This window comes from Castor canadensis, chromosome 8, assembly GCF_047511655.1.
Source record: "Castor canadensis chromosome 8, mCasCan1.hap1v2, whole genome shotgun sequence".
Taxonomy (NCBI): Eukaryota; Metazoa; Chordata; class Mammalia; order Rodentia; family Castoridae; genus Castor; species Castor canadensis.
Genome location: NC_133393.1, coordinates 114,702,681 through 114,716,747, shown reverse-complemented (window position 1 = coordinate 114,716,747; position 14,067 = coordinate 114,702,681). Strand labels below are relative to the sequence as shown.

The 14,067-nt window shown below is 34.4% G+C and overlaps 1 protein-coding gene across 11 annotated transcripts in view; it reads left to right on the top strand.

The window, feature by feature from the left end:
* The window catches only part of Kcnc2 (potassium voltage-gated channel subfamily C member 2), a 263,474-nt gene that overhangs the window by 168,927 nt on the left and 80,480 nt on the right, over positions 1–14,067 (top strand). For 7 of the 11 annotated variants that reach the window (XM_074083939.1, XM_074083940.1, XM_074083935.1 and 4 more), the window contains exon 3: positions 10,784–11,708. In XM_074083939.1, coding sequence (XP_073940040.1) covers positions 10,784–11,708 — 925 coding nt within the window. Of the gene's footprint in view, positions 1–10,783; positions 11,709–12,114; positions 12,219–14,067 lie in introns of all 11 variants that reach the window. The other 4 variants (XM_074083943.1, XM_074083945.1, XM_074083941.1 and 1 more) reach the window with 1 other exon arrangement.

Sequence of the window (14,067 nt, the reverse complement as noted above, 5' to 3'; positions counted from 1 at the left end):
TGTTTTGAAAGACAATGTGATTTCTTAGTTAAGACTTGAATACTTTATAGTTCTTTGTTAGTCATGCAAAGGAAACAGGTGTATTTCAGATGGAAGGAACTGCATATGGAGAGGCGAAAGACTTGCACATCATATAGATGGCGATATTTACAACAGGAATATTAGTTAAGGTCCACATAAAGAAATTACTTGAAAAAAGATGTATTAAAATCATGTGTTATCCAATAATTGATAGCTATTAAAATGTTTTAAGCAGGTAAGTGACATCATAACATTTGCTTCCTTAAAGAAGTTAGGATTATTCCTACTATTCCAGGAAAAAAGTTAAAGACAGATTAAAAACTAAGCCCTTGGCACTGAGAATGGATAAAAGGGAGAAAAATATGTTGATATTTAGAGTCTGAGAATTTACATAATTCAGTGAGTCTACAGATGAAGGTGATGAGAAAGAAAAATGAGTTGTAACCTGGGTGTGGTGATACATACCTGTGACCCCTCCAGCTACATACGAGGCAGAGATAGGAAGATTTTGAGTTTGAGGCCAGTCAAAGCAAAAGGTGGTGCCAGACCCTGTCTCATACACAAAATACAACAAAAAGGCTGGGGTGGGTAGCTCAAGTGGTATAGTGTTTACCTAGCACACTCACAGACCCTGAGTTCAATCCCCAGCACCACACACACACACACCCTCACACACAAAAGTGAATTGTGAAACAAATACAAATTTTGTAATTGATACGGGATTATTCGAAAGTACAGAAATAGATAATGGAATGGAATAACAAAGGCAATATATTAGGTGAGTAGAATTTGGAGTTCTGAAAATTTTAATAATCAAATGTGTAAATTCTTATTGTGATTACCTTCATACTATTGGTCACTTAATTGAGACTTGAAGAAAGGCACAGATTTGGAAGTTATGAATCACAAACAAAAGGTATAAATTGGAGATTAACATTGATATTTGGATTTACAGAGATAGATGAGATCAACACATTTTAAGAGAGTCCAATATTTATTCAGTGGATCTGGATAGTTCTAATTATTCTACATTTTTGTGAGTACCAAGGATTGCATAGATTAGAGATTGCTTCATTTGTGGTATTTTAAAATAATCAACAAGTAAATTTATGGTTATTTTTTAACAACCAAATAAAAAACCTGAATTTTCTGTAGATCAGCTTGAAGACCTTGTGACCAGGTACAGTATCCTATTTGGTCACACAAGTTATATATGAAAGGAGTAGGAGAAACCTATTTTCCTGTACTGAAAAATTATTCAGTGATGTGAGCATTTTCAATGAAAAAAAAATTTTTTTAAAAAGAAACTAATTGCAAAAAAGAAAAAAATAAAACGCGCATAGTGGCATTATTTTATGTTTTTTGCAAATCTTTTTCAAGTCTGGACTAATAGAGAATGGGTGGAGTATTTGATACCTGCTCTACATTCAGTTTGTTGAGATACCAAGTCATGAAGTCTTGAAAAGCTCCACTGTAAGTTAGGAAAGGAAAGGTAAAAGGCAAAAAATATTTTAGCATTACTACAAACTAGACTTTACAGACCCCAGAAACTGCTGAGGACCATTAGAAGAGCTCAAATGACAATTTGATATCTTTTGCTAAGATCCATCCTTCATCCTTCTAAATTATATAGCCAATCAATCCCCTCCAGATGTTAAATATGGCTTTTCTGTTTTTTGTAAGCAAATTACAATTTACATGGGAACTTGTATGTGTTTGTGTGTGTGTCATACAAATTGCCTCTGTCCTCTGGAAAGAATTGCAACTACTTGCAAAAGTGCAAGTAGATACTGAAGTCTTAGTATTTTTACACATGGGTATTCATTAGAGTGTACCAGCTCCCTGGTCAAAACGTCATATTTCTAGAAAAGATTACCAAACATGAAGATATGGAAAAAGAAAGCAGTAATATTTGAGACTGAGGCCCTGGACACTTTGGTGTCATGGAATAGCAAAGGTGGTACTATAGGAGACACAGGCATCCATGGCAGTGTAGGGTATGTTTTGATCACAGTGCTATAATGCTGAAAGAAACAGACTTACCACAGATAATCTTTTTTGACAGGCATTTGTAAGCTATTCACTTCACTTTACCCTCAACTTCACCTGATCATCTCTTCTCTCACCTTCAATTAAGTAAAAAACAGATATTCTTGAAAAATTCACTTTGGAAGATTATTGCTGACCTGTAGAAAGACATGTTAGAGAGGACTTAGTCATGTGACCTTCTAAACCTTGATACTGTTGGGGTAGCTCATATCATTCCAAGACAAATCAAATCATTTGAAGGAAACTCATATTAAACATATCAAAAATGGAAATTTTGAAATAGGTTTCAAATAATTGGGATTTAGAAGTTTCAGTTATGGCTTATGTCATGAATTATGTTGCTTGGTTTAGTTTTTTTTTTTTTTTTTTGTGGTACTGGGGTTTGAACTCAGAGCCATGAGCTTGCTAGGCAGGCACTCTTCTAAATATTTTAAAAAATCATTCTTAAGATTGAGAAGTGTGGAATTTTTCTTCAGTCTAATAAAACAATTATAAAAATTATTTGCATGAAATATTTTAGTTAGAAAACACTTTAAGTCTTATCATGAGATGGAGGAAAGTAAAATTATGCTGTGTATTTGTAGCTGATGATTTGTAATTCTAGCTATCTAGCTTTATATACCATAATTCACTGTTATAACACCAATAATACGTGCACGTCTTCCTCATCTGTGGATTGACTTTTACTCTAAACAAACAAATGCAATTATACTGAAATCAGTCTATGGGCTAGGAATAAAAGTGCAAAAGAGGTATCGTGTCTTTATATTGAATAAGGATATTAAAAAACTGGGTTGAAAATATTTATTAGGAGTCATATAAATGTCAGTAACTAAAGGTAATATGTAGGTATAGTCCCTTATCTGAGGAATGAAATGTTATATTGCTTTAAATCAATTTCTATACCTAGTTCCACATATGAATGTCTGTGTTTGCTGTCATATATATCTATATATAATATAGATAGATAGATATATAATGTCTTGTGTAGCTATGTGTATAACATGTCATGTACATGTACGTGTTTATATAGATGTCTGAAGCTTAATCTTTTCCATTGATGTTTGAACTGGTAAACATGTATGGTATCTCCATTATAGAATGATCAGTTTTCGTCAGTCTAATTCAACACTATAAATGCAGTAAAATCTGTGTTTCTACTTTTAAATGGTAAGGCTTGGATGAAGAAAACTTGACTTTGTCAGCCTCCAATGAATCTCAATTATTTGGCAACTCTGCATGGAAGTAGTAGATCCTGGGCCCGAGTTGCTCCTATTTGGCTGGTCCATGGAGGACAGACTTATGAAAGAAATATTTTTTCTCTCTGAGACCATGCTTTGTGCACAACATCCCATTCTTGCTAATATGGCCAAGCTAGTGCAAAGGACTTGAATATGCACACAATTAAGAGCATCTACTGTTTCAGATGCTATAAGGCAGAAGAAAAATGAAAAATTTCTTATGTATAATTTCTGTGGACTAATAAAATCAGCTTAATGGTCATTCAGAATGATCCAAGTTTAATCCCCTCTTGCTTATTATCTTCTTTGATTTTTCTATAAAATTAAACCTGTAACACATGACTAAAATTTCTGTGCAAAATTCTAACATGTAGACAAGATTATCTATTAGCAACATTCTCATCCAATGCATCACCCAGATATCACCACTAATAAGAATATAGTGTTTCTTGATAATTTGTTTTGGGATTAAACTCTACATATTTTTGTGTCTTAGGCCTTTTTTAGTGGAGACTGGAAGTTGAACTCAGGCCTTGCCCTTGCAGGGCAAGCACTCTACTACTTGAACCACTTCAGAAGCCCTTTTTGTGTTGGTGATTTCTGAGGCAGAGTCTCACTTTATGCCCAGCCCATCCTGGATTGTGAACCTCTTATCTGTGCTTCCTCACATAGTTGTGATGACAGGTGTGTGTCACTGCATCCACCCATTCAGTTGAAATGTGGTCTCATGAATTTTTAGTCCAGATTGGTCTGAAACCATGATCTTTCCAATCTTTGCCTCCCAAATAACTGGGATTCTAAGCATAAACCTCCATGCCAGCCTGAAATTTACATTTTTAAAAGTACAAATAATGTTTTTATTGTATATCATTCTGCATCTATCCTTGTACTTTTATGTAAATGTTTTATCATAGTAAATATCTAAGAATGAAAATTTTTAATTACAGGGCTCCATGAGCTTCTGATACTTCAGTATTGGAAGTCCTAGCTCTTCTCATGTCTTTTTATATGGCGCATATTAAATTGTACATCATAGGGGGTTTCATCATGACACATCCGTACATGCATATAAAGCACTTTGATCATGTCTTTATTTCATTATTTAAGAAAGTAGCAAGAGCATAAAAATGAATTCTTATTTGAAAAATATACAATAAAATATAGATTTATCTCATGTGGGATTATAAAAATGGAAATTCCTTAGCATATATTTTAGGTAACCTATTAAATATTTCCCATAATACTAATTTTCAAATATTAAATTGCCTCATTAACCTCAATTTAAAAAGAAAGGTAGATTTCATTTTTCTTCAATTTTCCCCCTTTTAGGTTTATAGTATAGGTCAAGGTTCCTGATCATTAATTAATAGAAAGATGAAGTAACAGATTTGGAGTTGGGGCTAATGGGATCTTGCATACTCAATTACTATATTTAAAATAGTGCTCCTCTATGATTTCTGTGACAGGAAATAAGTGCCTGGTTTTTGCTTTTGGCCACTCTGTCCTTGACTCTGAGGATACGTTTTTGTCCTTCTCTTTGAGCAACTTGTGATCATGTATAATCGGTTAAAAAACGTGTGGGGAAATCACTAAGTATCAGTGTCCCTAGGCCACAGGAGACCCATAAAGGCATACTTAATAAGTTTCACCCACAGTTTTGAAAGTTTTGGCATTCATGAGTAAGTTATAGAGCTCAATTTTACTTATTCTAATACTAACAGGAAAGAGAAAATGAGGAAAATTAAAATAGTCTACATTTTCTCCACTTTTGCTCTTTCTATTATACATACCTGGAAATATACTTGAATATTGAGGTAGTTTGATATTATAGCCTCTATGCAGAGCCTGGACTTTGGGTATTTCTTCCCTAGATAGGTAATGGCAGAAAGGAAGAGTATTGGCACTTTCTGCAGCTAACATGGATACTGGACTTATACAGAAAAAGTCCTTACTTATTAGACCCACAAGTCAATTTTGAAAAAAGTATTTCCTTTCTGGAACTCCCTATAACAATGTGTGATTTATGTGCATTCAATATATATAATACACCTTGTCTGGAGAACTTACTAACATTTTAACTATTTTACAGGGTTAATATTATTTTCATTTAATGTCTTAGGAATCTGTTGTGTTGACATAGTAGAAAAATGTACAAGAGAATTGGCAGTATAAGCTTTCCCTAATTTCTCCCTAAGATATTGCTAACAAACTGAATAGAAACTATTACTGGCAACAGTTGGACCAGTGGACCAGTTCAATTGGTTTCTGTAGTATATTTGGCTATTTTTGTCAATATTCCTACTTTATTGTTTAACTTCTGTTACTTTTTTTTTTACTTCATATCATTTTATTTCCCATGGAAATATGGCATACCTTTTTCTCATTTATTTTTTTTTCAGTAATTCTTCCATCCTTCTATTCATCTCTTCTACCTTAATAAATACTAATGATCATGCCGGGAACTGGAGATTAAAAAAATGAATATGACATAATTTCAGTCCTTAAACGATTTCTCAGTTCAGTGAAGGACAAAGAAAAATAAAATCTTCTGTACCATCTCTTTATTAAATTTCTTTTTCTTAATATTATTCAATATAACTTTACATTTACCACCTATATTAAGTGAACCAGAAGCACAGACATTTTCTTTGTCTAAAGACCTTACAATTAAGTTCAAAGATAAAGTCCATCAAGTCCTTGATAATGCAACCAAGTGTTTGCCTCTGGCTGATTCCAGGTCTTCAAAGCTTTTAGGGTCAGCCATTCATTTGATACTCAAACTAAACTGCTAATAAACTAAGATTCTATTCATTCATGATAGGCTTTGTAGTCTCCCAAAAATCTCCAAGGATTTTCATGGGAGTCAAATTTCTTCAAATAGCTTTTGACCCTTATTTATTACTCTTCTGTGATTTTGAACCTCTCTGGGTATCTTCCTTCCATCAGTAATTTTATCCTCCATTTTGCTTTCCCTTGGCTCAATACCTTCATTTATTTAAAGTGTCATTAACATTAAGCTGCTTTTGCACAACAGGTTTTTGCTGAAGGCATAACAGAGAAAGATCATTTTGAACTTTAATATTTTCCCTTGCTTCTCCAACGTTCTGTTTGTGCACCTGTGGAGGGATTTATCATTTGCCTGACTTCACATTATGGGCTCTTGCTTCTTCTCATTAGAGACCTTTCCTTTTATCTCTCTTCAAACTTCAACTTCTTTCCAAATTCTCTACTCTCAACCTGACAGAGGCCAATCTCTAAATTCCCATCATGCCATTATGAGGTATATTTTTGTTGTTTCTTACAACCCTCTCATTCCAGATCATGCCTAATATCTTTAGCTTTTACAAATTAAAAAATTGCTTGTTTACTGTTTTTATTTAATCAAAATGATCACCTACTTCTGAGTTGAATGTTATTTTTTATTTGGATTGCTAAAGCTTGTTTCTTTGTAAGATACTCTTTATTTTCCTATCTTAAATTATCTCATTCCAGCATATTTACCAATTACTTAAAAACTAAAGCTATATGAAGCTATGAAAACACTAAAGGATAATGATAAAAGTACAAAATCATAATGTAGCTCTGTTGCTTGTTTGTTAGGCCAGAGACCCAATTCTGGGAGGATGCCAGCAAATCAGACTTGGCAATTTGCCTCAAACACCAGACGGAAAATGTTAATAGTGAAAACCAGGAAAGAACTTTAATAATACGATTATATTGGGATGACCAAGGAGCCAGCACCCTTAGCTCTATCTTAGGGGGTACTGACATGAGCTTCGGAGGGTGGGGCAAGACACATGCTTATTTAAGCAGTCTTGGTCAAACTGGGCTAGTGGATCTTTATCTCATAATTGGTCAGGTGGAGCTTTGTGGGTGATATGAAAATTGCTGTGTGGCCTGAGGGCAGTTTTAACTCATCACAAGATGTTTATTGATCAGACCTTGGAATCCAAGGTGACTGCAGGACATAATGACTCAGATCAAAGCCAATAACAAAATGAAGGTGGGATGCTAAGCTTTATCCTGCTTTTAATTACCAAGAGGTATCTGTAGACATCTATGGGCCCAGTGAAGAGTTAGTGCTTTCAGAAAAAGTAGCCTCTAAGTCCTTGTTATAGTTCTTTAAATAATGCTAATAAACATGGATAAATACAAGTACCAAATAGCTTACAAAAATAGACAGCTTTTAGTTTCCAAAATTTTATCTTACCATTATGTGTATTTATAGGCTGTTCAGATGTTTTATTTCCTCACAAGTGTTTGTGTAGAATCCAGAATTATGTCAAAATATACACACAGATATAGACACATTACTGAGGATGTAGTGAACTATTATTATTAAGGCTTTAGATGATTTGTTTAAGTGTCTACAGGTGCTTTGAAATCAATTCCAATTCATTTGATAACCCGTATTATCAATCTATTAAAAGACACACTAGAAGTTGTTTTTCAAATTAACTATATATATAACTATATATATATAGATATAGTTTTATATATATATATGTCACCTAGAAAGCTCATTTAAATGCATATTATTTCTCCCTACATAAAATGTTCCAGTATTAATGGGAGGATAATGAATTTGAATTTGTGTACACTTTCTATCCATGTTTATTCTAATGAATGGAGTCGTTGTACTACCCTCTTCTTCCAGGAATGTAAGTGGGTAATTTAAACTGTTTCCAACTACAGGATGATTCATCACTTATGTTCCAACCATTAAGTTTGATGTTTAAAGACTCAGTTGACCTTTTCCTATGATATAATTCCTTTAGTAAACATAAACATTAGGTTCTAGAAATTCATATGATTATAATTAGATTTTTTGAAAATATATTAAAATATAAAATGATTTCTAACATTTGCCTAGTGCTTTAAATAAAAACATTTTAATATACATCTTCTGTTTTCACATTTTATCAAGCAATGGGGCTGGTACAGCAGTTTGAGACAAGTTAATTCTATAGGGCAACAAACCTTAAGTATCACTGTCAGTAATTAAGATGCTCTGAAGTCACCTTACTGCCTCATTTTAAAACCCAGGTAACATTTCTGATTGATTTAAGTTTCCTTAGAAAAAAGGACTAACCTTTTGAAAAGTAGATTTTGGGATATATACATCCAAAACAATGCAAAAGCCTATGGGCTTTTGTGGTGTGATAGTCAAAGATCAATTGAGAAAGTAAGATTTAAAAAAAAAACCAAAACAGCTAGAGTTTTTGTTGTTTTGTTAAAGCTTCTTACTGTGAGATACATAAATCTCCCATTTTCTTCCAGGTTGACCATTGCACATCCCTCAAATTTCAGTTCAAGGACATTTTGTCAAAGGCTTGAACAACCCCTCAATCTAAATGTAGTTCATTTTTAAATCCTTTTGAAGTAGCCTATATTTTTTCTTCATTGTATTTATGACAATAATAATTATGTAATTGATTACAATCAATGAAGTAATCATTGATTATAATGACTAATAAATTTCATGTCTGTATTCTTAATACACACACTGTGAGTTTCTCAAAGGCAGGGGAATTTGTCTTGATAACTACTAGTAAACCAAGAACCTAACCTGTGGTCTGACCTCTAATACACATCTACTGAATGAATGAATGCATAAAAGATTGGAACACATTTCATTAGAAAAGGTCCCAACACTTTACGTTGATAAGCTTCAACATGTGTTACAACATTTTCCTGTTGTATGGATCTGGGCAGGCACATATGAAGCCTGATTTTGAAAGAGCAAAATGTTGAGACATCTCAATATGCCACATAAATGCAGGTGGAGTTTGAGACTGAAAAGACAATTGAAAAGAAATGACTGAAGAATATTAGAATCAAAAAAGACAACTGCAATTTAATTCTTTTATGCTCTAACTGCCTCATAGTTAGACGCTGTGCACTAAAACTTTGCATTTAACCTGAGAGACTAAAGTGGGAAGTGAGGGGAGTGTGGGAGGGAAGAATCAGCAGGCAAATACTAGCAAGACTCTAATGACAAAGATTTAAGTGGAATCAGAAGCAAATATGACTCTGAACCTTAGATTAAGAGCAATTTGTCAATCAAGGGTAATTAATTCTTCCCTTAAAAGATGCCATTTCTAATGTGTATAGGATCTTTGTGCTACTATGACAACTAGTGGATTAAAAGTTGTGTATTTCCTTATACAAAGAGAAATAGTGAATGGAGAAATAGTATTTCACAGTAGGAGGTTCACTTGTTTGGACATTCAAGGAATAATCTGTTCATTTGGAATGCTAACTCTGACGGTATTATGAGAGAGCACCAGAAACCTGCCAGCCATTTCAAAACCTGCCAGTACAGTGCCATTCACTCAAACACCTGGGTTTCAAATATTCAGATCCTGAATATTAATAAGTTTGTGACCCCAATCTAGGTAAAAGTTGGTTTTCATCCTATTTCTAGTCTACATCTGAGTATTTGATAAGTTAAGGAAATGGAATCTGGAGTCAACCTTGTCAGATTAGTGTCTTAGTTTTATCATTTTCTATCAGATGATCTAAGAAAAATGACTTAAATGCTCTATGCTTGGTATTAGTGAACTATAAAATGGGGTAGTGGGAGTGTTGTTATGTAGATTGATATGAATTAATTATATAGATTGACTTTAGTAGTGTGTGCTTCTAGTCAGAACTATATAAATTGGAATTCATTATCAATCTGTGTTAGTAGGTGTGTGTGTGTGTGTTCATACAGTATTGACTGAAGAAATGAAAAAGAGTTGAAACGAAACTAGAACTTTAAAATTTATTGCTACAACACTTTGAGATCTTTTTTCATAGAAGAAGAAAGTTGTCTTTTAATTTTTTTCCTTAACTCAGTTTCTCTGCTTTCCATCTTGATGCTTTATTTTTCCTTCCTAGATTTACTGTATTGGACAAGTCTCCATCTTATGTTGATATAATTTAGTTGGTAGTATATATTGCAGATTCTTTTCAGGTTCACACTTCATGATATCCAGAGCATTTTACTTATAAATAGAAACCTACAATTAAATTTGAGTGGCTTCCAAATTTCCCTCCATGTGTAATACATCTTACATTTATAGGTGCAAAAGTTGATCTGATATATGAAGACTTCTAGCAGTATTTGGAATCAGTGTCTAATTTTTTTCTTTTTCAGCTTTCTGCTCTTTAAAATTCTTATGCAATAATTTTCATGCTTTCTCCACAGGCTATACTTTCTTATGCAAAAGTTTCAAGAAATTGTTTTCCAACATAAAGCAAAACTTTGCATCTATAGAAGCTGAAAACAGAACTTGAAACATATTAGATGTACACTTTGATTTATGTTACGTACAGATCCCTTCTTTTACCTGAGAAACATTTCAAGTGAAATCTCCAAATATGCTATTGTTCTTTTCTATTTACAGTGATCAGTGCTCTTAGATTTTGATCAAGTACATTATGGTTCAGATCACTCTATATTTTTATTTCTTTTTCTTCTACAGTTTATTGCTTTTGCTTCTTTATTCTTCATCTTGGTTTCAATCACGACCTTTTGCCTGGAGACGCACGAAGCTTTCAATATTGTTAAAAACAAGACCGAACCAGTCATCAATGGCACAACCATTCTACAATACGAAATCGAAACAGATCCTGCCTTGACATACGTGGAAGGCGTGTGCGTGGTGTGGTTTACTTTTGAATTTTTAGTCCGTATTGTTTTTTCACCCAATAAACTTGAATTCATCAAAAACCTCTTGAATATCATTGACTTTGTGGCCATCCTACCCTTCTACTTAGAGGTGGGACTCAGTGGGCTGTCATCCAAAGCTGCTAAAGATGTACTTGGCTTCCTCAGGGTGGTAAGGTTTGTGAGGATCCTGAGAATTTTCAAGCTCACCCGCCATTTTGTAGGTCTGAGGGTGCTTGGACACACTCTTCGAGCTAGTACTAATGAATTTTTGCTGCTGATCATCTTCCTGGCTCTAGGAGTTTTGATATTTGCTACAATGATCTATTATGCAGAAAGAGTAGGAGCTCAACCTAATGACCCTTCAGCCAGTGAGCACACGCAGTTCAAAAACATTCCCATTGGGTTCTGGTGGGCTGTGGTGACCATGACTACCCTGGGCTATGGGGATATGTACCCCCAAACATGGTCAGGGATGCTGGTGGGAGCCTTGTGTGCTCTGGCTGGAGTGCTGACAATAGCTATGCCAGTGCCTGTCATTGTCAACAATTTTGGAATGTATTACTCCTTGGCAATGGCGAAGCAGAAACTTCCAAGAAAAAGAAAGAAGCACATTCCTCCTGCTCCTCAGGCAAGCTCACCTATATTCTGTAAGACAGAACTAAATATGGCCTGCAATAGCACACAGAGTGACACTTGTCTGGGCAAAGACAACCTACTTCTGGAGCATAACAGATCAGGTAAGACACAATTTCAAATGCATGTCATTTAACACTTTATAGACCAGTATGCACTTAGGCAGAAGGCAGCCATTCTCCTTTTCTGTAACTGTTTATGAACAGATGTTTCAGACTTATTTGTTCACAAAATGTGTGCATGTGTGTTAGGCTTGCAGATAATTAGACCGTAGCATTTTTAAATGAACCCCACATAGAAGTCTATATAGCTGGTCTATAGAGTTTTCTTGCTTTAGTGGGAATGACCTTTGCTGATGGTGCCAATATTTTCTTTTGCCCGTTTGTTGCTTCTGTGCCAATGTTTCTTTGTTTCTCTGCACGATGTGATGGTATGATATTGGCCATTTTCCATTCTTCATCCTCATCATGTTGATCTGCATATCATTTGGCTTGGTGTGGTTTGTCTCAGTTTTACCTGTGCCATGTGGTGCTATGCATCTCAACTTAATTCACAAGAAGCAGTTATTTAAGGAGAATGGATGCTTGCACATCAAAGGCCCAAACACCAAAGAGGTGATATGGAAGATAAATCTTTCAATAGCAAAGATCTTTCTTAGTAATAGTCTGGAAGAGTGACTAAATTTTCATTGTTTTTAAATTAGGCAGGACAACTCAATATAACCCTTTAGGTGAGGTAAGATCCCATGCTATGTAGTCAACCCACCACTATTCAAGGCATGAGTGATCTGTGTGGATAATAACGACAACATTGAATTTCTTTGTGGATTTCCTTTTTTATGCACTATACTTTGGCCCTACTTACTTCTAGAACTGAGTTTTTGCTAACTGTTTAAAATTCACTGAATTCTTGATCCCCTCCATTGCTAAAGGTATTGTAGAGTTAATAGACTGTAGCTTGATATTCAGTGTGCCAAACTTGTATTCAAGGGTGTTACCCATAGTCTTACAGCTGGTACAGATGAAACATCTTATAGATTAACAATTCAAATAGATTTTATACTAGTATAAAAAATTAAGGTTATTTATATCTATTCTCTACAATTTAAATATATTTCATCTTTCGCTTATAGCAAAATGACTTACAATCCCATGTATCATTTAGAAATAGTACCAAATAATAATAAAAACAAAAGAAAAGGTGGATGTCATGTTTAGAGGTCCTTCCTTAGGGTTCACTTTTGATTTTTTTTTTTGTGGTACTGGGGATTGAACTCAATACTTTTGAGCTGTGCCACCAACACTTTTTGCTTTTAGTTTATTTTTCACATAGGGTCTTAAGCTTTTTGCCTGCCTGCGGTGACCTTGGACAGCTATCTACCTACTTATGTCTCCTATATAACTGTTACTATAGGCACTACGCTAAGCTTGTTTTTGAGATACAGTCCTGTTACCATTTTTGCCTGGGCTGGCCTCCAGCCACAGTCCTGCCATCTTTGTATCCCAAGTAGCTGGGATTGCAACCTGTGCCACCACAGCTAACCTGCTTCCAGAAGTTTTTATGAGGCAATCAGAAAGGAAATATGGCTATACCCGAACTTCTCTTAAAAAATTTATTCACAACCCTTATGTTCATTTAGTAGATTTCTCTGCAAATTCTCTCAATATATGTCTGATGATTGCTCAGAATGACTTTATGAAAGGGAGAGTTTAGTTGCTCGCCTTAGTCTCTCTTCAGTGCACCTATTCATATCCCTTAAGAAGAGCATGGGCAAAGAGGACAGACTCATCTCTGGGAAATAATGCAATGACAAGCTAATAGGTAGACTGGTAAGATGTGAAGATATCTGGCCGCATACAGAGTAAACAGTTATTTCAAGGGCACTTGGAGAAGCTGATCTTGTCCCCTGTATGCTTCAAAAATATTTTCCTACTTCAAACTGGAAGTAGGAAAATGGAATCTGGACGTGCAGTTTTTATGTTTTGCAACTATTCTCATTAAGTTTTGTTTTGAAATAAGTTTTAGAGAAATAATAAAATCATGCCTCTTAAAGAGATACAAAAATAAACATTTGCTTGAGAATTTTTCCATAAATAGACTCTAAAGTGTTCCTACTCACAGCAACTGGATAGCATGTAAAAAATTATGAGGTAAATTGTGTACTTTTTTTTGTCCTACTTTTTTTGAGTTCACACTACTTGCGTGAAAGTCAATTATCTATCAGATAAAACACAAACAAGGGATAAAAATTTCTGAAAGAATATTTCTCTCCCTTTCAATACATTTCCATTTTGTGCCATGTATTTTTTTGTGATGAGTGATGATGGTTCTTTTTCTTATTGTGATGTGATTATTGCGTTTTGTATATTGAGTGACTGGACTATGGACATTTGGTGTAAACTCTTTGTACTGTCTCATTTCCTCATCCATCACTGTCTGTCAATGGGCATGGTGCTGTGACCA